At 45.0% G+C, this 24,452-nt stretch overlaps 1 protein-coding gene across 2 annotated transcripts in view; it reads left to right on the top strand.

Annotated features, from left to right (window-relative positions):
* Positions 1-24,452, top strand: part of LOC146832982 (complement C3-like) — a 1,287,425-nt gene that overhangs the window by 1,144,869 nt on the left and 118,104 nt on the right. For both annotated transcript variants that reach the window (XM_085600525.1, XM_085600526.1), the window contains exons 34-37: positions 13,772-13,859; positions 14,320-14,409; positions 14,510-14,615; positions 16,818-16,907. In XM_085600525.1, coding sequence (XP_085456651.1) covers positions 13,772-13,859; positions 14,320-14,409; positions 14,510-14,615; positions 16,818-16,907 — 374 coding nt within the window. The remainder of the gene's footprint in view (positions 1-13,771; positions 13,860-14,319; positions 14,410-14,509; positions 14,616-16,817; positions 16,908-24,452) is intronic.

Consider the following 24,452-nt stretch of genomic DNA (forward strand, 5'->3'; position numbering starts at 1 on the left):
TGGGGTACTTTACGCTGCCTGATATGTTGACAGACGGGACAATGTAGAATAACATCTTTAATTAGATCTAGGGGAATATAGATTCCTCTGTCAGCAGCCCACCTGCTAGTGGCCTTCTCTCCAAAGTGTCCTGCCTTCTGGTGTGCCCATTTCGCCAATCCCGCAATGTCAGGATCTTGTCTGTCCACCACTGCCTCGGCAATTTTAGATTTCTCATCTGCAATGTTATGAAAAAATTTGTCAAGGGAGTCTATCGGGGTGTGAGCATCCACATGGAAGATGGTAACAGTACTCTGTGGGAGCATTTCCCAAATTTCTTGCCATAACTCCTTTCCCCATAACTCTTTAGAGTGTAATTTCCAATTACGAGAATGCCAGGTTGGTAACCAAACAGCCAGTCCATTTGCAGTAGACCAGGAGTCAGTGAAAATATGGCATACGCCAGGTAACTCCTGTTTCAGGACTTGATAAACAGCATATAGCTCTGCGAATTGACTACTTTTTCCTTCACCAGTTGTGCTCAATAGTCTCTGTGTGATCGGATTATAAGACACCGCCTTCCAGTGCCGTGTATTTCCAATAAATTTTGCTGACCCATCTGTGAACCACACATGGTTCCTGTCCTCGACGGACAAATCATCAAAAGGTTTACCCCACTTGACAGGAGACTCCTGTTCTAAAGGTACAGAACACTCACTCTCAGTCTCAGTCGATGGTACTTGCGCCACCTGCTCATGTAAGGACGCAACTCCTTTCGGACCCACACGTGCCCTGTCTTGTATGTACCATTTCCATTTAATCACACTCGCCTCCTGAGCATGCCCAATTCGATGAGTTTTCGGTGAACTCAAAACCCACTGCATAATAGGAATTTCAGGACGCAAGAATATGTCATGTCCCAATGTTAATTGCTCGGTATCCACCAAAGCCCAATAACAAGCAAGTAGCTGTTTCTCAAAAGGTGTGTAACGCTCACCAGCATCAGGTAGCTTTTTGGTCCAGAATCCTAATGGTACTTTGCACCTACCCTGTTTCTGCCACAGACTCCAGTTTGCATAAGGGCCTTGCACAGACACATTCAAATCCACATCACCATCACATACAGGCCAAAGATCCATAGCATGTTGAATCGCCTCTTTTGCTAGGCTAAATGCATCTTGCTGTTGTTTACCCCATTCGAATGCATTCTTCTTACGTGTAACACGATACAATGGGGCCAATATTTGACTCAGATGAGGAATATGCTGGCGCCAAAAACCAAATAAACCAATAAAGCTTTGGGCTTCCTTCCTATTCCTCGGAACCGAAAAATCAAGAATCTTCTGTTTTACCTGAGGGATCACCTCACGGTGTCCCTCATGCCAATTAATACCTAAAAATTTTACAGCTTGGGATGGACCCTGTAATTTGTCCGGATTGATCTCCCAACCTTTCTCACGCAGACATTCAATGACTTTATCTAATTGTATCTGAACATCCTCTTGTGTTTCGCCTTGAATCAGCACATCATCAATATAATGACATATCTGAATTTTGGGATGAACTGGTACCTCAGTCAAGTGTTCTGCCACCAGCCGGTGACAGATCGTAGGGCTATGCACATAGCCCTGAGGAAGACTTCTGAACGTCATCTGACGCCCGTTCCACGTAAAACTGAACTGTTCCTGACACTCAGGGGCAATTGGAATAGAAAAGAAAGCATTAGCAATATCAAGGGACGCATACCATGTACCTGGGTGTGTTTGGATTCTTTCAATCAGAGTAATAACATCCGGTACTGCAGCCGTCAAAGAGGGCGTGTGTTTGTTCAATTCTCGATAATCAACAGTCATGCGCCAAGAATTATCACTTTTACGCACCGGCCAAACAGGATTATTCCAAGCAGAAGTAACTGGAGTTATAACACCTGCATTAACCAACTCCTGAATGGTGGTACTAATCTCTTCATGACCACCCGGAATACGATACTGCTTCTGACAAACCACCTTTGTCGCCTGGGGAACTTGTATGGGGGGCATCCTTAAACGACCAACCCGTATAGGTCTGGACGAGATATAATGCGTCGTTCCAAATTGGTAACACCCATCATCAAGATGCAACGTCATTCCTTTCAAAATATCAATTCCAATTATGAATTCTAGGAGTGGCACCACTAATACAGAATATTCCTTTCTAGGAATTCTACCTATTCTCATTTCAAGCAAAGTTTGAACTGCGGGGGTTTCTTTTCCTCCTAATCCAGTAATAGTAAAAGGCTGCCCTGTAAATTTCCTCGATTTTCCATGAATAAGAGTGGCCTCCGCTCCTGTATCAACTAATGCTCGGGCCCTTTGGATATTACGATGTCTCCAATAAATTTCAATATCTACATAGGGTCTATTATCTCTGTGAGCCCATCTGTGTACCGGAGCTTGACCTATTTCCTAGTCATTCTTATTGCATTCTGTGTACCAGGACAAATCAGGATAAAGACTCTCACGTTTTTTAGGTATCAGTGCTTCCTGTTCATATCCATCTCTATTGCGAAATGGATTCCTGTCCTCTGCACTGCACTGCAAATTTCGATCGTTAAAACTGTGTCTATCCTCCCTTCTTCTCAGCTCAGGGGAGTGATCCCTATCATCTCTACGTCTGTTGTAGGCATAATCATTTCTCCCCCTTTCCCTTTCCCCCTCTCTCTCCCTGTCCCGCTCTCGACGGGGGGACAGATCACGTACAGGACGCCGATCATCACGACGATCAGAGCGCCCACGGCGATCATCATCACCGCTACCATCAGAACAACCATGATCACACTCAGTCGTTCGAACACGCCGGGCACCCTCCTTCCGATCCAAGCCCCGTTTGCGAAACATCTCCCACAAACGGGCAGTAGTCTCACCATCAATGTCTTCCCGACGCACACCATCAGCCAAAAGACCAGTAAAGATGTCACGTCTAGTAAATTTATATTCACCAGGAGTACGAGTGTCAGGCCGGGACTGACGTTCAGGTTTAAACCACTCACCCAACTCACCGAGTTGGCGTACCGACTCCAACACCGTAGATAGAACATTACCAGTCTGGTTAATCAACAAAGTCATCATGACCTGCTTGTAGGCAACAGGAGAAGAGCGAATGATACGATTCCGCACAGAAGAAGTCAACATCCCATCAAGCAACCTGTCAGCAGTGCCCAGAAAAATAGCCGTTTTCATCACCTCCTCCTTAAGACGTTGCGCAGCATCACGCAGGGTATACCACGGCTTGTCATTGACAGGCCAGTCAGATTCAGTAGGATACTTCAAATTACAGCCCTCAGTCGCCAATTGGAGCAAAGAAATCTGACCACCACCATTATAGTTACGAAAATGATCTTGTACAGAAGAATCTAAACTCAAAGAACAAAACTTCAAACAATCGCCAGTATCCAACATAATACCAGCAGCGCCTAGTTCATAAAGGCGCACCATCCAAGTGAGCAAAGCCTCACCAGTCCGCTGCCGAAAGCGCTGCAAAATATCACTAATTTCTTGTTGGGTAAAATCCTCCAAGCAGTCTAAAGAAACACCCTGCGGAGCATTGGGAGACTGCTGCAACTTCCGACGAAAAACCGGATGCGCAGCAACCACAGGACGAGCATCAGAAGGAGCCCGAGTAGTACTAGTAGAGGGACAATCAGTGTAAGAAGCATCGATGCCGCCCGAAGGACGAGCGCAATCACGGGGTGCACCATCAGAGGTGCGGGAAGTAGACTTACTGTCATGACGGGAACGAGAAAACTCATGCACAGCACAGTCCTCACCCGAGGAACAAGACGTAGCCGAGTCCCAGATATTACCATCCCATTCATCAGGATTCCAATCCAGTCCAGCCTTTGCCACGGCCAGACGCACCTTACGCGACGAAACTCGACCACGCCTGTGTTTGTATTTGTAACGAGCAATCCGCACAGCCGCCCGTTCAGCAACCGTTTGGTAAGTGTCAATTTTGTCGGAAAGCAACTTGTTTTGACAGCGCAATAAAGTATTGGAATTTTGAACCTCAACAAAGTGCGAATCCGCATCCTTAAGAGCGATCTGCAATTTCAGCAACTTCTCATGCAAAATCCGATACGCAGATAGAATAACCCAACCTCTGCGCCCTAAAGCGGGAACCTCCTCTCCCTTCAAGACAGGTGCCGTCTGCAAACAAGTAATCACGTCAGCCGGTTCCGCCGACTCCAAAGAAGAGGTCCAATTTTCACTCAAACCAGTAGAATCAGCCCACTCTCGGGCCAAGGCACCATAAGGCGTTGAATCCCATCCGGGAATATCAACGGACAATTTAAGAGTAGCTTTAGATTTCCTAGAAAACATCGCGAAAAAGAAAGAAAAAGAGACGCAGAGAAAAGAAAGGAAGAGAGAAAGAAAGAGAAAAAAAAAAAAAAAAAAAAAACTATACACGCAAATATACAAAAAAGAAAACCACGCACACGCTGAAAGCAAACACAAGACAAACACAACGCACACAGGTTTCGTAAACAGTTCGTGACGCCAAATGTTCTGCTTGGGTTTTTAGATCGGGTGGAACCTGCTCTACAGAGCCCTTCTAACCCAAATGCAGAACGTTACCCCCTCCCTAGGGCCTTTTTACACCTAAATAACCACATATATGCGTACCACCTAAGGACAGGGAATTCCTATTATAATTATATATGGAGGCCTCACAGCCTCGCAATCTCAGACCCAAAATCTCCTACCCATTCGGCAGCGACACCCACAGTCTCGCGGCCCTTGTTAGACCCAGAACCTCCTACCCATTCGGCAGCGACACTCAAAGTCTCGCGGCCTGTGTTAGACCCAGAACCTCCTACCCATTCGGCAGCGACACTCAAAGTCTCGCGGTCCTTGTTAGACCCAGAACCTCCTACCCATTCGGCAGCGACACTCAAAGTCTCGCGGCCTGTGTTAGACCCAGAACCTCCTACCCATTCGGCAGCGACACTCAAAGTCTCGCGGCCTTTGTTAGACCCAGAACCTCCTACCCATTCGGCAGCGACACTCAAAGTCTCGCGGCCTTTGTTAGACCCAGAACCTCCTACCCATTCGGTAGCGACACTCAAAGTCTCGCGGCCTGTGTTAGACCCAGAACCTCCTACCCATTCGGCAGCGACACTCAAAGTCTCGCGGCCTGTGTTAGACCCAGAACCTCCTACCCATTCGGCAGCGACACTCAAAGTCTCGCGGCCTTTGTTAGACCCAGAACCTCCTACCCATTCGGCAGCGACACTCAAAGTCTCGCGGCCTTTGTTAGACCCAGAACCTCCTACCCATTCGGCAGCGACACTCAAAGTCTCGCGGCCTTTGTTAGACCCAGAACCTCCTACCCATTCGGCAGCGACACTCAAAGTCTCGCGGCCTTTGTTAGACCCAGAATCTCCTACCCATTCGGCAGCGACACTCAAAGTCTCGCGGCCGTTGTTAGACCCAGAATCTCCTACCCATTCGGCAGCCTTAGCACGAGCTTATCCTATTATGATTATAGTACACGACAGGGGAGTTAGGATTACCACATATCCGATCACACAAAGACTACCAGTTGAGCACAACCTGTTCTCTTAGTTCGAGGGGCTTGTCTTTCCCCTCATCCAGTTACCCCTTACCTGATCAGGATTAGTCTCTGTTCACTTTGAAGTAACTCCGACTAAAGAATAGACTGTTCTCCTATACAAAAGTACACAACACATGCTAACGTACAACAAGCTAAATACTTTATTCAAATGGCACATGCATAGTTATAGAACATACCATACATATGGAACCTGCAAGGAAAGTGAAAGGTTAAGTTATATACTTCAAAGAAGAAAAAGGGATCGACTGCACCTTATATCTGTGTAGGCTGTGCTCGATGGACATCTGGGTCCCCTTCTCGTCTATGCCTCGGTTTAGCCTGGAAGTTACCCCTCGGCAGTTGTGGGTCTGCTTCCTTCTCCCTCTCCGAGTCACTAGAACCTTGTCCTCCTTAACTACTCCCTTCTCTTTGGATTTGAGTTTACCATCAGTCTTCCCTGAAATAAGCAATAGCTTTTCTGCTAACGGCCAGATGCCGCCTACGGTCTAGAAGCAAGTGTCTTATCTCACTCAGACTTTCACTAATATGGACGTGCATTCCCTCATGGAAATTTCCAGCTCAAGACCTGCCGCCCACCAAATTCCTGTACCTCCCCGTACCAAGGACACTTTCCCAGCCGGCCGGCCTGTTGTAGTGTCTTCGGCATGAAGAAAAATACAATCCTTCGATAAGGGCCGGCCCGAACCAGTTCTCTCCGAGCGAATAACACTTTATAACTAAAACATCCCCCTCCCTCTGGGAAGGTCCCGGGCTGCCGGAGCAGAAAGAAAGATGGAGTCTCTCCCGTTTGAGGCCTACCAGGCCTGGATTCAGTACAACTCTACGAAATACCCTCACCATAGGGCAAGTTATCCTCAATACTAACGAATCTATCCCCTAGGCTATGTGTATAGGCCCTAGGCTATGGGTAGAAGCACGGAATTGTGTCGAAGTGTCTAACAAACAGGCTCTACTCACTACTCCAGACTTGAGACTTAGATGGAAATAGACTGAAGTCATATGGACCGCCCTGCAGCACCAGAAAGCCGGGAAAATCAAGCAGTACAACGTGTCCAAGCTGTTTTTTTTTCAGACCACCACCATGTGCATTCTCTGTGACTGCCTACACTCCACCAAGGGCAACCAGCCTTAGTGATGCTGAATGTATTTGCATTACAGACTTAAACCTGAAAACCCCACTGGCTTGTAAATACTGTGCATGACTATACAAGGCAAGGACATGGGTGTGTGCTAAGCCTCTGCTTCTTCCCCCAATAATTCGCTCCCCCTTTCCATCTAATGCAACTGTGAAATCACCAGAGCAAGACGCAATAAATCTCTGCCTATAATTCTTCTATGCACACAGAGTCATGTTTTCACATTAGTGCCAAAACGAAATTTCTTTGCCAATTTCAAAGCACACTTACTGCTCTTTTTTTTTCGGGCCAAGTGAAAATCTCTTTTTACAATTTGAAATCACTTTTACAGACTGACACATTATGAAACCACTATTTTTGATTTATTTAATTGCACGTGTCCAAGCTGTTTTTTTTTCAGACCACCACCATGTGCATTCTCTGTGACTGCCTACACTCCACCAAGGGCAACCAGCCTTAGTGATGCTGAATGTATTTGCATTACAGACTTAAACCTGAAAACCCCACTGGCTTGTAAATACTGTGCATGACTATACACGGCAAGGACATGGGTGTGTGCTAAGCCTCTGCTTCTTCCCCCAATAATTCGCTCCCCCTTTCCATCTAATGCAACTGTGAAATCACCAGAGCAAGACGCAATAAATCTCTGCCTATAATTCTTCTATGCACACAGAGTCATGTTTTCACATTAGTCCCAAAACGAAATTTCTTTGACAATTTGAAAGCACACTTACTGCTCTTTTTTTTTTCGGGCCAAGTGAAAATCTTTTTTTACAATTTGAAATCACTTTTACAGACTGACACATTATGAAACCACTATTTTTGATTTATTTAATTGCACGTGTCCAAGCTGTTTTTTTTTCAGACCACCACCATGTGCATTCTCTGTGACTGCCTACACTCCACCAAGGGCAACCAGCCTTAGTGATGCTGAATGTATTTGCATTACAGACTTAAACCTGAAAACCCCACTGGCTTGTAAATACTGTGCATGACTATACACGGCAAGGACATGGGTGTGTGCTAAGCCTCTGCTTCTTCCCCCAATAATTCGCTCCCCCTTTCCATCTAATGCAACTGTGAAATCACCAGAGCAAGACGCAATAAATCTCTGCCTATAATTCTTCTATGCACACAGAGTCATGTTTTCACATTAGTCCCAAAACGAAATTTCTTTGCCAATTTGAAAGCACACTTACTGCTCTTTTTTTTTTCGGGCCAAGTGAAAATCTCTTTTTACAATTTGAAATCACTTTTACAGACTGACACATTATGAAACCACTATTTTTGATTTATTTAATTGCACGTGTCCAAGCTGTTTTTTTTTCAGACCACCACCATGTGCATTCTCTGTGACTGCCTACACTCCACCAAGGGCAACCAGCCTTAGTGATGCTGAATGTATTTGCATTACAGACTTAAACCTGAAAACCCCACTGGCTTGTAAATACTGTGCATGACTATACACGGCAAGGACATGGGTGTGTGCTAAGCCTCTGCTTCTTCCCCCAATAATTCGCTCCCCCTTTCCATCTAATGCAACTGTGAAATCACCAGAGCAAGACGCAATAAATCTCTGCCTATAATTCTTCTATGCACACAGAGTCATGTTTTCACATTAGTGCCAAAACGAAATTTCTTTGCCAATTTCAAAGCACACTTACTGCTCTTTTTTTTTCGGGCCAAGTGAAAATCTCTTTTTACAATTTGAAATCACTTTTACAGACTGACACATTATGAAACCACTATTTTTGATTTATCTAATTGCACGTGTCCAAGCTGTTTTTTTTTCAGACCACCACCATGTGCATTCTCTGTGACTGCCTACACTCCACCAAGGGCAACCAGCCTTAGTGATGCTGAATGTATTTGCATTACAGACTTAAACCTGAAAACCCCACTGGCTTGTAAATACTGTGCATGACTATACACGGCAAGGACATGGGTGTGTGCTAAGCCTCTGCTTCTTCCCCCAATAATTCGCTCCCCCTTTCCATCTAATGCAACTGTGAAATCACCAGAGCAAGACGCAATAAATCTCTGCCTATAATTCTTCTATGCACACAGAGTCATGTTTTCACATTAGTCCCAAAACGAAATTTCTTTGCCAATTTGAAAGCACACTTACTGCTCTTTTTTTTTTCGGGGCAAGTGTAAATCACTTTTACACACTGACACATTATGAAACCACCATGTGTAACTACAACAAAAACAATTCCCATTTCTATTATTCATTTCTTAAGTTACCACATACATCCCCTCTCAAACTGTAAACTCACCTTTAAAATTAGTTAGTTGTGAAAGAAATGTGACACTCAAACAGCAGATTATCAGAGCCAGGATCTCTGTTGTGTTCACCTCTCTCCTCTCAGCAGAACCAGATAATGGCAAACTTTCCCTCTATTTTTTCACACATATACATGTAAGTTTCAAATCTCAGTGCTTCCCCCTTTTTTTCAAATGTAATCACACATTTCTATTGGTTGAAAACCAACCCTTTTCCAAAAGTAGCCTGCCCCCAACTTGACTTCTGCCTAGTACCCTTCCCCCAACTTGACTTCTGCCTGCTACCATAGCAACAGCTCATGGAACACTGCTGTGTGCAGTTAGGTCAGAAGTTCGACACACAATGTTTCAATTCCACAGAGCAAGAGTGCTTGACTTTTCAAACCTAACAGCAAATCCATAGTACTGTTCTTTGGTTACACATTTTTTTGTACCAATAGAAAACATGCTTCTATTAATTTTCACATACAGCCTAGTTTTTATTCTGGAATGGTATGAAACAGCCAATCAGTTCTTTTTGTTTTAAAAAAATATGTATGCCTCCATTTCCAAACTGTCTTTCTTTTCATATTGCCATTCTACTGAAAGACACCTCCTGAATGCATCCAGTTCTCCTTTGAAGATGTTCACAGTGTGGATTGTAGGGCACAGCTATGTCTTCTGGAGTGAAAAGTTTGCAGAGAAAACAGATATGGTGAGAGACCTTGCTTTGCCAAATGTAGACATTAAATGGATTGGTCAGAGAGGGTTAAAGTGGCACCAATTGATGCCATTGGTGAAATCCTTCATTCAAATCCAACACCCTGACCTCATAATAGTGCACTGTGGTGGCAATGACCTAGGCACTTTGACTGGGGTAGGTCTGGAAATGCTTATGAAGGACACCTTTGCACAACTGTTTACACTTTTCCCTAAAACTGCCTTTGTGTTTTCCAACATATGCCAAAGGCAAAAATGGAACTGGTCCAATCATTTCTGTCCGCAGATTGACAAAGCAAGAAAGCACGTCAACAAATCTGTTTCTGCTTTCCTCCGTGACTATGGTATGGGTGCCATTTACCACAACAACTTGCGTTATGACATGCAAGACATTTATAGAGGAGATGGTGTGCACTTCAATGATGAAGGGAACAGAGTCTTCCTCTTGAACCTTAGACTGTGCATCGGTACTTACTTGTAGGTACCACTAAAAAAATGACTTCATAAACACAACAGCTCTTTTTAGAGCTCCCTAATATCTAAACTCTTAAATCTGCTTTTCATTTATTTTTTTTTATTTTTTTTACCGTACGCTTACCGTAAGCTTACCGTACGCGTACCCCGTGATTTTTTTTAAAATCAATAAATGTTTTTTTTGTACTTTTCTGTCCTTCTTTGACCCCCTTACAATTGTTAGGGGGTCTGTAACTCTCCTCATTGCCCCCTTTCCTTGTTTTCACTCTTTTTTTTCAGAGTGAAATACACAAAATGGCGGCCGCCGCTTCCTGGTTTCGGCCGATTCGAATGTTTACTAAGATCTAAGAGCCAATCAGAATCGCGCTCGCGCACGCCACCGTACGCTTACCGTAAGCGTACGGTAAGCGTACCGTAAGCGGGCTCAGATATATATATTGATTTAAAGGCTATTTTCTCAGAATCTACTGAACAGATTTACACCAAACCTACAAAAGGCACTTCCTTGACCTAGGGACTACCTCTCTGCCAAATTTTGAGTAATTCTGTTCAGCCGTTCGGGCTGTAGCTCGTTCTAAAGGTCCTATGGAAAAATGCATGGGAAAAACGCGTTTTGGGACCCCCCTTTTATCTCAGCCCCCGCTTGACGGATCCCCCCGAGACTTTCAGGGTAGGAGCGGAGCGTAGCGCCCCACCTATTTTGAGAAATTCGCGAGGATTCGTTGACCGGCGCCAAAGTTATTCAAAATAGAATGTTGAGGTTTTCCTATGGAAACGTGGTCCTAACTATAACTACCTACTGGCGACCGCCAGTAGGTAATATATATATATATATATATATATATTCACTAAAAAACCATAGGTTTCACACATGTTATAGTTAGCTGGACAATTTACTGATAAAAAACCAATGAAATTCCACGTTATAGTTAGTGCAGGCAACTATAACTCACGCAACCGCAATCCTCTGCTGATGCTAATACTGTATTTAGACACTTATTTGCCCATGTCTTCTTCCATTAAATTTTAGCTATACATATATTACAAATATTTTTTTTTCATAAAGACACATATGTCATCAGCAGAGGATTGCGGTTGCGTGAGTTATAGTTGCCTGCACTAACTATAACGTGGAATTTCATTGGTTTTTTATCAGTAAAATGTCCAGCTAACTATAACATGTGTGAAACCTATGGTTTTTTCAGTGAATTTGCAAGGTTTTTTAAATGCTAATTCCTAACTATAACGTGTGTGAAACCTATGGTTTTTTCAGTGAATTTGTACGTTTTTTTAAATGCTAAGTTACTTTACGCCATTCGTGGCGTGCGCGCCCACTTAACGCAGTTCGTTACGTGCGCGCACCGTGCGCGCACAGTGAGCACGCGGTGCGCTTCGCGCACCGCGCGGCCACTTTACGCAGTTAGTGCCGTGCGCGCACCGCGTGCCCACGTTACGCTAGATGGGCCATGTACGCACGATGCGCTTCGCGCACCGTGCGCTCATGGAGGACATATGATGCACTTCATTTTGAAAGGTAATATTTTAATTTTTCGTAATTTTTATAAGCCATGCACAAATGGTGCCCTTCGGGCACCGTTTGCACACGGGGTGGAGAGAGTGTGGATAATTTTTTTTTTTATTATTTTTTTTTTTAAATATTATAGTTTATCTCAGCTGTAATAAGCCATGCACAATTAGTGGCCTACGGCCACCGATTGCACACGGGGTGGGGAGAGTGTGGATAGTTTTATTTTTTTATAATTTTTTACCGTACGCGTACGGTAAGCGTAATCGGCGAAATTAGCCAAAAAATAAAAATTCCGTTTTTGGGGACTCCCTCAACATGGCTATGTGTGTGGGAGCTGTCTATACAGCCCCTTTACATGTTTTTGTCCTTTACATTTTAAACATCACTCTCAGTGCGAGAGAGAAAATGGCGGCCGCCGCTTCCTGGTTTCGGCCGATTCGAATGTTTACTAAGATCTAAGAGCCAATCAGAATCGCGCTCGCGCACGCCACCGTACGCGTACGGTAAGCGTACCGTTAGCGCACCGTAAGCTGGCTCAGATATATATATTGATTTAAAGGCTATTTTCTCAGAATCTACTGAACAGATTTACACCAAACCTACAAAAGGCACTTCCTTGACCTGAGGACTACCTCTCTGCCAAATTTCTAGTAATTCTGTTCAGCCGTTCGGGCTGTAGCCCTGTCTAAAGGTCCTATGGAAAAATGCATGGGAAAAACGCGTTTTGGGACCCCCCTTTTATCTCAGCCCCCGCTTGACGAATCCCCCCGAGACTTTCAGGGTAGGAGCGGAGCGTAGCGCCCCACCTATTTTGAAAAATTTGCGAGGATTCGTCGACCGGCGCCAAAGTTATTCAAAATAGAATGTTGCGGATTTCCTATGGAAACGTGGTCCTAACTATAACTACCTACTGGCGACCGCCAGTAGGTAATATATATATATATATTGATATATATATATATAGCGAGAGAGAGACAAGGAGAGTGAGAGAGAGGGAGAAATAGAGAGAAGGGGAGATAGAAAAAGAAGGAGAGGTAGAGATAATAAGAGAGAGTGCTAGAGAGAGGAAGGTAGAAAAAGGGGAGGGGGAAGGAGAAAGAGATAGGTGGGAGAAACATGGGAATAGAAAGCTGAAAGAGTAGAGTAAGCAAAAGACAAAGAGCTGGAAACCTCTCAGACAGTCATCAGTAAATGGCAAATAGGACTTGACATCAGAAGAGCCCACACAGCACAACGCACATGGAAGAAAGGGCCAAAACAGCTTTCCTGGGAAAACAAACTTAGATTCAGAGAGAAACGATGGCTGAGCAGACAATTAATAACAGCTGAAAGAAGAAAGCTGGAAGACAGAAGGTGTAAACATCAAAAATACTATGTACAAAAGTGAGACTTCTTTTGCCAAAGTTGGACAATGCCTGGGAGGCAGGAAAAGAAAGCTTCAGAGTACAGAGTAAAGAAGTCATTTGAGCATGAACATTTACTTGCCTGTTTGAAAATCTCTGGGTGGAAGAGTTACAAATGTCAGTAAACAGTAGGTCTGAGGTGAAACTATTTAACTGCACTGTATGACCATAAAGCGTTAATAAATGGTGAAGGTTGGAAAGAAGCACATGAAAGACTCCCATAGACAGCAGTTTGTAGAGTGTTTACAATATCACTTTCCATTTTAGAGCCTCAAATGTCTCCCTGTGATGATTTTGCAATTTGTGTTCAGATCATATGTTATACCTTGAACCATTCTCTTCAAACAAAGGGTACATGAGGTGTGATATATTTGGTCTCTGCAGGCTTTGACATTCCCAAACAAAACCATGTATAAGACATGGAAAACGCTAATTGAAATATTGCTTTAGTGGTACTGCTGAGATAAGAGTTTGCCACTCAGGAGGCTCTTCTGAAGCTACTGAGAATTACGTGCACAGCATGATTACAGTGCCTGTGTGTCCATTTTTGAGTCCCAGCAGTAGACCTATTTTATGTGTTGGTTTTGAATCTCCTGGTCTGCTGTTAGTTTGATGTTTTAGTGACTCTGGTCTTCCACATTACCCCTTACCAGGTATCTTGGAGTGGTAGATTCCACCATGGCCATAGTGGACATTTCCATGTTGACTGGATTCTCCCCAGATATTGATGATCTTAGGAGGGTAAGTGTGAAAACACAAACCTAAAGCAGGCTAAAGTGTATGATGCCACGTTACAGCACTTTCCAAGCGTCTCTCTTGTGTAGCTACAATTTCTGATGAAGGAGTAGATTGTATTTACGCTACATTACAAGCCTGCCCTTACAATAGCCGATGAAGTTGACACAAAATCTCAGAGCATTGTCTCATAATGATTGGCCAACATTTATTTACATTAAAGTAGGGTGTCTGCCAAAAGAAGCTAGATAGACACATCTCCCAGTTGATATAAAAAAAATGTATTACCACTTACAGACACATAAATTTGTGATAAGTGAGTTAGGTGTAAATAATCCACATTGATTGATACGTGCTCTATGATTAAAGGTGTTTTGTACGAGAGGGACTTGAGGCAAGTAATTAGGTGAGTCCAAGAGGGTTTGAACTGTTACATTGTTTGTGATCTTTGTTGTTTTATGTCTAGCTTTCAGAGCCAGCAGACAGATTCATTTCCAATTATGAAATAAACAAATATCTGTCAGATAAAGGAAACCTAATCATTTATTTGGACAAGGTAAGGATCGCTACACTTGTGTTCAATTGAACACTTTCTTCAGTGGTACTACTTTGTTCCTTACCTTCTCTAATATGAGTATTTTCTGTTTTCTCATTAGATTTCACACAAGAAAAATGACTGTTTTTCTTTTAAAGCCCACCAATCTTTCAAAGTTGGTCTGATCCAGCCAGCTGCTGTCACCGTGTATGAATATTATGTACTAGGTAACAAAAATGAAACCTCTTTTTATAATATTAGTAAATGTTTAGGATGATGGAGTGAAAAGCACTTGAATGATAGCAGTCAGCTCCCTAGCCTACTGAGCTCTCTTAAATTTGGGATCAAACTAAAAGATCTCCAATTGCTGGAACGTGTATGATTAGAAATGATCAGGAATCTACTCCCAAAGGATACCGCACATTGTTTACTTTTTAGATCCACAACAAATACCACAGGCAACAATTTTTTTCTCTGAGCAAGAACATCTTCTGCTAAACCACTTTGAATTTGAGGATGTTTACTTCCCTTTCCTATGCTAAGACAACATTTACTTCTACTTTTCAGAAAAGTATATTTTCATAAGTTTCCAAGGTGTGTGAAAGCATATGAAAAATGTTTATGAGCACTACTAAACTTATCACTTACTTTACTTTACTAGCATCGCAGGGCTCTTACGCAAAAAATATCTTAGTGTGAACCATAGGTCGTGTGGGTTGTTGAAACATTTTACAAATTTCACACAGGAGTCCTGCGCTCAAAGCACGGGAAGGTAGGAAACAGTGTGAACATGTTATGTATTTTGTTAACTGTAATTTCGCGAAAATGGTTGTTGTAGCATTATATTGTAAACTGCAATATTTCTCCTTTGACAAAAACATGAAGTGTTTAGCAATATTAGACATAAGCTTTTCATTATATGCAATCTTAAAAAAATATTAATATTTATAAAGGATAAATTGTGAAAGGTGGACCGCTATGTCTGCCTGGAGGTCCCTCAGTTATTTTCAATAGGCTTCCTACATTCAGAAGTGTACATAGGGCCTCATTTGCAAGACAATGGCACAGCACAGTGCCGCCAGCAATTTTGCTGCACCAAGCTTCATAACTGTCTAAGTGCAGAAATGCGCCCTATTTACAAGAATACAGCACATCCCTGTACTCTCCCCTGTGCCAGCACACAAACAGCAGCCATGCCCCAACACAGACACCCTTGCGTAATGGTGCAAGGGTGTCTACGTTGCAAAGATGATTGTTGTTGTGCAGGAAGGGACACCTTTCAGCACAAAAACAATCATTAATGGTGTTTTGCGCCTTCTATGTGTTCTGCAGAATGCAGCCCACATAGAAAGAGTAAAAAACAAGGAGAAATAAAAGTATTTCTTCTCGTTGCACCACTCTTATGCCTCCCCTGAGGAGGCCTAAGTTTTTGCGTTGCCTCAGATTTACGATTTCTTGTAAATCCGGAGCAGTGTCAAAAAACCATTGGTGATGCTGGGAACGCCCACAGCAAGACTCATTGCACACCCCTTTAAAGCAGAAAACTGAATCAAAAGGAACGATAATTACAAGGCTGCATTAAGCCATGCAAAGTGACTTAGGGATGCCTTGTAAATATTGCGCAAGGACACAGCGCCATTGGAGCGTAGTAAAAAGTGATGCTCCTGTGGAGCAAGGGCCTTGTAAATTAGCCCCCTAGTTTTAATGGTCCCTTCTTCTTTATCCTGCCTAATGGCGGCCACAACACGGAAAAAGAGGAGTGGGGTGGAGGGAGTACGGGAGAGCATAGGAGGGGAGAGTTTGGGGGGGAAGAGTCCAATAATAATAAAAAAAAGACTTACTTGAAGTTGTCGGTAGCCTCCGCGTCATGCCTTGTGGTCTTCTTCCTTCCTTCCTATCCCAGCAGGCAGTGGAGCAGCATCAGACTCCCTGTGCAATCCCTGTGCTGCTCTCATGCTATGAGAGCAGCAAGGAGATTGGCCTGAGCGGGCTGTTTTGACGCTCCACTCAGAACAAGGAGGCTGTGCTGCTTCTCCACCTGGCTGTAGAATACAGCTGGGTTGGAGAAACCTAAGTGCGCATATGTGTATGGCCGGCCAAACACACATGCGCTCTTAGAAGTGTAAATAGCACTCCTCCTCCCCCCTCCCATGCCCTGGCCCCTCCCCTCCTTACACACACTGGCTCAGCCAGCAGGTGGGGAAAAAAAGATGATAGAACATTGTTTTATTTTTCACCTGCTGGTTCAGGGGCCAGTGGGGCAGCTCCTCCGCCATTGCGGAGGAGCTGCCCCTGATCCCACCCATTATTCCTTTTGTGCTATGCCTGTAAGCTTTATTCTTTCCAACACCAGGTCTTCAAGCTATTATGAATTTAAATTGAACAAAAAAAAGTGCATTTAACACATATCACTTTGTGTTTATATTTAGAGAGCAGATGTATAAAATTCTATCATCCAGATACAGAGAGTGGTCTTCACAATCAAATCGCCCATATTGACATATCCCGATGCGCTGAAGGTAATGTCTTCTGATCCAACACCTATCATCAGCTGGTATCATGTGATTGTTTCCGAGCGCTTTAATTTTTCCATATCTTTTAACTTGTGTTTTATTCTTTACATAGTACATATCATCTGTTAGAACATATTAATATATAATAACAGAGTTGTCATTTTGCAGAAATCTTTTCACGTGGTACATACATTGGCTTATATCATGTTGAAGTATATATATATGTATGTGGAATTGCCGGGATTTTCCGTGCCCGGTTGAAGAGGCCGCCCTGAATGTAAATGTAAATGTACATGTATGTGTTTTTGTAAAGCGCACTGCTGCCGAGGCGTCGTGGCGCTGTAGACCGCTGGGGAACCCGTCCTGGCTATCCCTGTGAGATGGTCCCTCCTGGGTATCTCCAAGGTGAAACCAGGCATCCCCGGCGAATGTGGGGGGCCGTTGTGGAGATGAGGCAAGCTAATGCCCAGAGTTGCCGAGTGTGATCCCTGGTTAGAGTGGGCACCGAGGCGAGAATTATCGAGTCCGCTGACCCTGGTCCACGACCCTGCCGCGTCGGGAATTGAACCCTGGTCCCGGGCCGTCCTCTGCTTCCGGGTCTGCCGCCTCTAATCAGTGAGCCACACTACTCCACTGAAGGGTCGGGAGCTCCCCAGTCGGAGGTGCTTTGTGAATATATATAAATATAAATATATATATATATATATATATATATATTCACTTAAAAAAACATAGGTTTCACACAGGTTATAGTTAGGTGGACATTTCCCTCGTAAAAAACCAATGAAATTCCCCCGTTATAGTTAGTTCAGATAACTATAACTCGCGCGACCGCCACTCCACTACTCATGACGTCACATATTACATCACTCATGACATGGTCAGTGGCATCACTCATGACATCACTGATGACATCATCCTTGTGATAGAGTGGTGCTCACGCGAGTTATAGTTATCTGAACTAACTATAACGGGGGAATTTCATTGGATTTTTACGAGGGAAATGTACACCTAACTATAACCTGTGTGAAACCTATGGTTTTTTAAGTGAATTTGCAAGGATTTTTAAATGCTAATTCCTAACTATAACGTGTGTGAAACCTATGGTTTGTAATTGAATTTGTACGGTTTTTTACGGTTTTTTAAATGCTAAGTTATGTATTGATTAATATATTTTTTTTCTTTAGGTTTTTCACCGTGCGCGCACCGTGCGAGCACGTTGAGCTTCGCGCACCGTGCACGCGCAGTGGACACGCGGTGCTCTTCGCACGCCCACGTTACGCAGTTCGTACCGTGCGCGCACCGTGCGCGCACTCCGTGATTTTTAAAAAAATGTAAATCTTTTTTTTGGCCCTTCGGGGTCCTCCGGTCAGGAACTCCCTACCCTGCCCCATGTTCACGTTCGCCACCTTTGTTTTTCACAGCCTCAGACTGCGAGAGACAAAATGGCGGCCGACACTTCCTGATTTCGACCGATTCGAATGTTTACTGACATCTAACAACCAATCAGAATTACGCTCGCGCACGTTAGGGTGCGCGCACGGTGCGCGCACGGTGCGCGGCTATAGATATGTATTGACTCCAGATATGCAAAAGGCACATCCCTGACCTGAGGACTACCTCTTTGCCAAATTTAAAGTAATTCTGTTCAGCCGTTTGGGCTGTACCTTGGACTAAAGGTCCCTATGGAAAATTGCATGGGAAAAACGTGTTTTGAGACCCCCCTTTTTTCTCAGCCCCCGCTTGACAAATACCCCCGAGACTTTCAGGGTACGAGCGGAGCGGAGCGCCCCACCTATTTTGAGAATTTCGCGAGGATTCGTCAATCGGCACCAAAGTTATTCCAAATAAAATGTGGTCCTAACTATAACTATCTACTGGCGACCGCCAGTAGATAGTTATAGTTAGGACCCTGTTTCCATAGGAAATCCGCCACATTCCAAGAAGAAAGGGGAGGATTGTTTGTAGAAGTTCCGAAGCAAACTCATATTGGAAACAGTACAGTTTCTGAGGACAATTCCAGCCCATTTCTGACCCCACCCACACAGCCCCCCATACCTCCTCCCCCACCCAGCCCACCGAAGCAGTCCGGTCAGGTTGAAGGGGTTACACTAGTACATCAATAGCCAGAGACCACTCTATTTTAGAGAGTTCTAGGGCCACTTGGTTAATCAGTGTAAAAAACATGGGGATTCACATGTGGAGATTTACTAATGAAGGTCTGCTATGGTCTCAGGTGCACTGCTAGACATGCAGACGCCAGAAAGAATATTTTTTGGGCTCATAGACCTTGGTTAAATAGTCCACAATGGGTGGGTTTAAAGCGAGACTTGAGCTCCTCAGAGAAGATGTTTATCAAGACTTAGGAAGGAAAGGCCCAATACTACTTCTTCCCATCTGTGCAAACTAGCTAAACAGTCAGTTTTTACACACACTACAATTCTGGCAGGCAGCCACTTTCCAAGTGTCATAGGGTCATACAGATAGAGGAACGGAGGTGTTGCTGTTCAGTGCACCCACCCTCTTTTGCTGACAAAAGTGCCCACAAATTTGGGCAAATTGGCAGAGCTAGCCGAGCCTGCAAATGGCCGCTCTGTAAGCGCGCTCCCGTGGTCGCTTCACAATCCTGCAAATATCCTGCGCGCACAGCCTGTTCTCTGAAATAGAATTGAAGGTCTCCTGTACCAGAAGGTGAAGAAGACGAAGAGCACTGGTTCCCGCGATCCTAACTGCCCCCGAAAAGACTGAAAAGAGCCGACGGATCTGAACGGTGCGCGGCCTAGGGGTGCGCATGCGCGGGGCCTGCGACCCCGGTGCTGGGCTCCTGGACGGCCCAAAGATCAGACGGCTACGGGAGCCCTTTCCTTTCCCTGAGAGCGCTGAGCGATAGACGTACTTCACTCCCTGACCCGTCCTGCAGCGTGCCCTGGCCTGCACGTCATCCGGAGGGGGTAAGGAAGAGTCTGCTCCTTGCTCCCGATTGAGAGGCAGGAACCACCCAGCGCGAAATCCTGGATCGTTGCATGCGATCTCCCCGAGACACATTTGCAGGAGTGTAGAGCAGGAAACCCCCCCCCCCGCAACTTGTGGTGCCTGCTACAGCGCATTACCCATAAAGTGATCCTTGGCCCGCCGGCGGGCAACACGATAAGGCCCGAGACTGCTGCCTCCTCCCTGGATACTTTTACATATATAACTGGCTGTGCACAACCGCGGATCCTCCCAGGAGCAGCAAATACTTTTCTATGCTGAGCAGGTTTGCCAGTGACTGCCACATGGGGTCTGTGGGGTGAGGGCTGAAGTTTCAGGGCGCAGAGCACAAGGGCGACGGAAACGGAGACAGGAATTGCGCAGCTGAAAATCGGTGCCTTTCCCCTTTGCTTTGGGCTTGCTCCTGCGTCAGCGGGCCTCACATTGACGGCACTGATTGGGACACCTGTAGCTGAAAAAACTGACTGCACACGTTTCTGGACCACGAGGTGCGCTCGTCCCACGTGCCGCACCATGGCGATACTGGTGGTGGTAGCGATGGCGCACTGAGATACAGGGCTGGGCCTACTCTCACCAAAAGGTGGTGTAGATTGTCTGTCACACGATATTTGGCCAGCCCATCACTGTCATTCACCATTCTTATAAAAGTGCGAAACTGAGTTCACCTGGTCGCTGCTGCAGGGAGTCATTGTCCACGTCGTACCAAGTGGTGAGGGATCCAGGTTCACGAGAAGTTGCGCGCTGACGAAACAATTGGTTGCCCACAGCGCTGAAACAATGGGGAAGCTTGACAGAAATCAGCCTAAACTCCATTTTGACCAGACGAAAAAGGTGGCAGATAGCAGAGGGACATACCAGACGCCAACCCAGATGCCCACGTTGGATGCAGGCTCCGCTGCCGATGTGGACTTTCAATCCATGTTCACAACAATCCAAGCAACACTGACCAACATCGATGTGAAAATTGACTCTTTGACCTAGAGTCGATCGTATGTCTGAAAAACTGGATAGGCACATGGAGCGGATCGATATGGCAGAAAGGCGAATCTCGGACGCGGAAGATGCACAACGTCAAACAGAAACTAAACAGGAAAAGACCGAAAAGGTGCTCACAGCCCTAATGGTGAGATCTGAAGATTTAGAAGCGAGATCCCGTCATAATAACCTGCGCATTTTGGGAATAGCGGAATCAACAAACACGGGCAATATATGGACACTTGTTTTATGGACATGGCACTGGTTCGTCGCTATACTTAACAGACTGTGTTGCATATATTGCCTCTTTAAAGCGACCCCCAAGGTGACGGCATCACCGGGGTATCCGGCCGGCGGCTCCCGCCACCCTGTGTGAACCACAACTCATTCTCGTTTTATTGTGGGTTTGTTTGGGGGGTGGGACGGGGGGACTGTTAGAAGTTTTCTGGGTTGGCGGTTGGGATCTGCTGAAGTGGGTGGGGGAATGGGGGTGTTCTGAGTTGAGGAATGTTAATGTGATTGCACTGACAAGCCAAGCCAAGCAAAACTCATGTCTACCATAATCTTTGACTGTTGTGACCAAGTACTGAAATCTGCAGATCTAGTATGTCTATCTAAAGATGGGTGAGAAATATACCTGCCTGACATGGAACGTCAGAGGACTGAACACAAGATTGCTCTTCGATGGGCTGGATACAAATTAGCCACATTGTATTCCTCATATGCCAGAGGGGTCCTCATTCTAAGTAAGAAGGGCATTTCCTTTACACCTATCCACACACACACGGACAAAGAAGGGTGCTGCTCCATGGTACATGGTAAACTAGGTACCTCCCTGGTCACCCTGTTTAACGTATATGGGCCCATAACATGAGCCGGAAATCTTTACACGTATTTACACAGTTATGCAAGAGTGGCCTGAGGCAGTTGTTCTTTGGGGGGGTGACCTCAATGCTTACTTAGACCCACATTTAGATAAATCGAGCCCGCATGGTCTGCGTACACCCAAGATAGCCCAAAGTATCAATGATGCCATGCTTGAGTTTGGTCTCACCGATGTCTGGAGGCTGCGTAATAGCTTAGCCAGAGAAGGAACACACGCTACGCCTAATTATGGCAGTTGGTCCAGACTGGACTATTGGTTTCTTAGTGAAAGGGCAAATGACTGGGTCCTGGTTGTCACTATACTCCTGCGCACACTGTCAGATCATAATCCGGTAAGGCTTGCACTTCAGATCGAGGGCAACGTCCATCACCCCTATACCTTGCGCATCCGGGCCCAGGCTCTCCTAGACCCCGTCTACAACAACACTATCAGACAAGCCATAAAACAATATTTTACTATTAAAACGGGCACAGTGGAGAGTGCAGCTACATTATGGGAGGCTTTTAAGGTGACCATACGAGGGGTCTGCATCAGTACTACGGCTGGCATTTTAAAAGATATCTGGGGTCAAATTGAGCAGACCGAACATAAACTCACAGCGCTAGAACGCCAATACACAACCGCGCTTTGCCAGGAAACACTCACTTGTATTCACGACCTACTTATCGAATACGACTCATTGGTGGAATCAGAGATCCGCTACAAAGCACGTAGATATACTGCGCGAGCATATGGTGAGGGTGGCTGTCCAGGTCATAACCTTGCCTCTACAATCAAGACCCAAGAAGACCATCACCACATGACCAAGATTACAGATTCCCAGGGAGTGGAACACTATGCTCCTATGGCGATACTAGATAAGTTCCGCAGTTTCTACTCAGAGTTATATACATCACGGGGCGCTACAACTGACCAAGATTTGATGGAGTACTTATCAGATATAGCAGGCGCTTGGCTGGCAGACAACCATTGGGTGTATCTAGACCAACCAATAGACGAAACAGATATAAAAGTCGCGATTCGCACACTGCCCAACCAGAAAGCTCCAGGGCCGGATGGGCTCACAGCCGAGTTTTATAAGGAATATATTGATCTGGTCGTACCTCCCTTACTGGAGATGTGTGCAGAGGCACACGAGGCTGGAGTGCTGCCACCGCCCCTTCGCCAGGCACTTATTATCACTCTTTTTTAAAAAGACAAGGCCCCAGACACTTGCGAATCTTATCGACCACTGTCATTAAAAAATCTAGATGCCAAAATTTTGGCAAGGATACTAGCTACAAGATTGCAACCCCTTATGCCTAACTTGGTCCTCCCGGATTAATCAGGTTTCATTCCGGAACGATTTACATTACACAATCTGAGGACTATCTTTGCCATGTTCCATGTCTTGGATCCTGATTTGCCTGCTGCTGCAGTGATGCTGGCGTTTGACTCCATAGAATGGAGTTACATGTTCCACATACTTAGACTCATGGGGTTTCCGTTGTTGTTCTTGGGCTGGGTTTGGCTATTATACACAGACACATGCGCATTTATACGCGTCGGGGGCTTAACGTCCAAACCATTTAAGATACACAGAGGCACTCGACAGGGGTGCCCTCTGTCACCCTTATTGTTTGCATTAGCGTTAGAACCGCTAACATGCATAATCCGGCAGTGACATAGAGAATCGGCACTTAATTTCCTACAATGGCCGGTTGGTCTCACTTTACGCCGATGATATGGTCCTGTTCATAAGAAACCCAACATGACATTTAGCGAAGGTGTTGAGGGAATACATTAGATTCTGGCTATTTTCCGGCTTGCAAATTAATTGGAATAAATCAATAATGATACCCCTCAAAGCCAGAACGCCGCCACCGAGCGTAGAATACCCCTTAATGTGGACTACGGACCTGGTGAAATATCTGGGCATCTGGGTACACCGAGACCCAAAAGTAGTAATAAGAGAAAACTATAGCAGAACCTGCACCACCCTAGACCAACGCATAGACAGATGGAATTGTCTGCCACTTTCTCAGCTGATCACATTGCAGTCATTAAAATTACTATACTCCCATGATTTCTATATTTATTTAGTAATATTCCGATCTAGCTGACACAACATTTTTTCAAGGGGGTACGATCCTCACTCATTTGCTTAAGGAAAAACAGGCCAGAGTGAGTTGGACCACACTGACACTGGACTACGCCCAAGGGGGTTTCAATGCTCCAGATCTCTTTATATATTACTTGTGTACCCAAGCACAATATGCATACTATTGGTTCCGACCACATGCGTACACTCCGCATGTTGCGGTACAAGATGGAGATGCCCACCCTATCCCCATATTGAGTGTGCTCACACACACGAGCAGAGGCACACCGAAAACAGAAATCAACTCTATAGACACGACTATTGCAGCATGGCAAACTATAGGTAACATTGTTAACAAGCTCCCACTATAAGCACCAGCAATGCCTATCGCACATCACGCTGTACTCTCCATAGCACAGGAAGAGGGCTCACTCAGAGCGTTGAGAGAAGTGGGCATGGTCACCATGCAAGATATATTTCCAGATGGACACTTTCTCACAGCGGATGACCTAGCTCACATTTCCAACTCTCCACTATTGTTCAACTTTACTGTACATAGACTAAGACAAGCGGTTAAGTCCCACTACGACACGTACCCGGCTGAACCCCCACACTACAT

This window comes from Triturus cristatus, chromosome 4_2 (genome assembly GCF_964204655.1).
Source record: "Triturus cristatus chromosome 4_2, aTriCri1.1, whole genome shotgun sequence".
Lineage (NCBI taxonomy): Eukaryota > Metazoa > Chordata > Amphibia > Caudata > Salamandridae > Triturus > Triturus cristatus.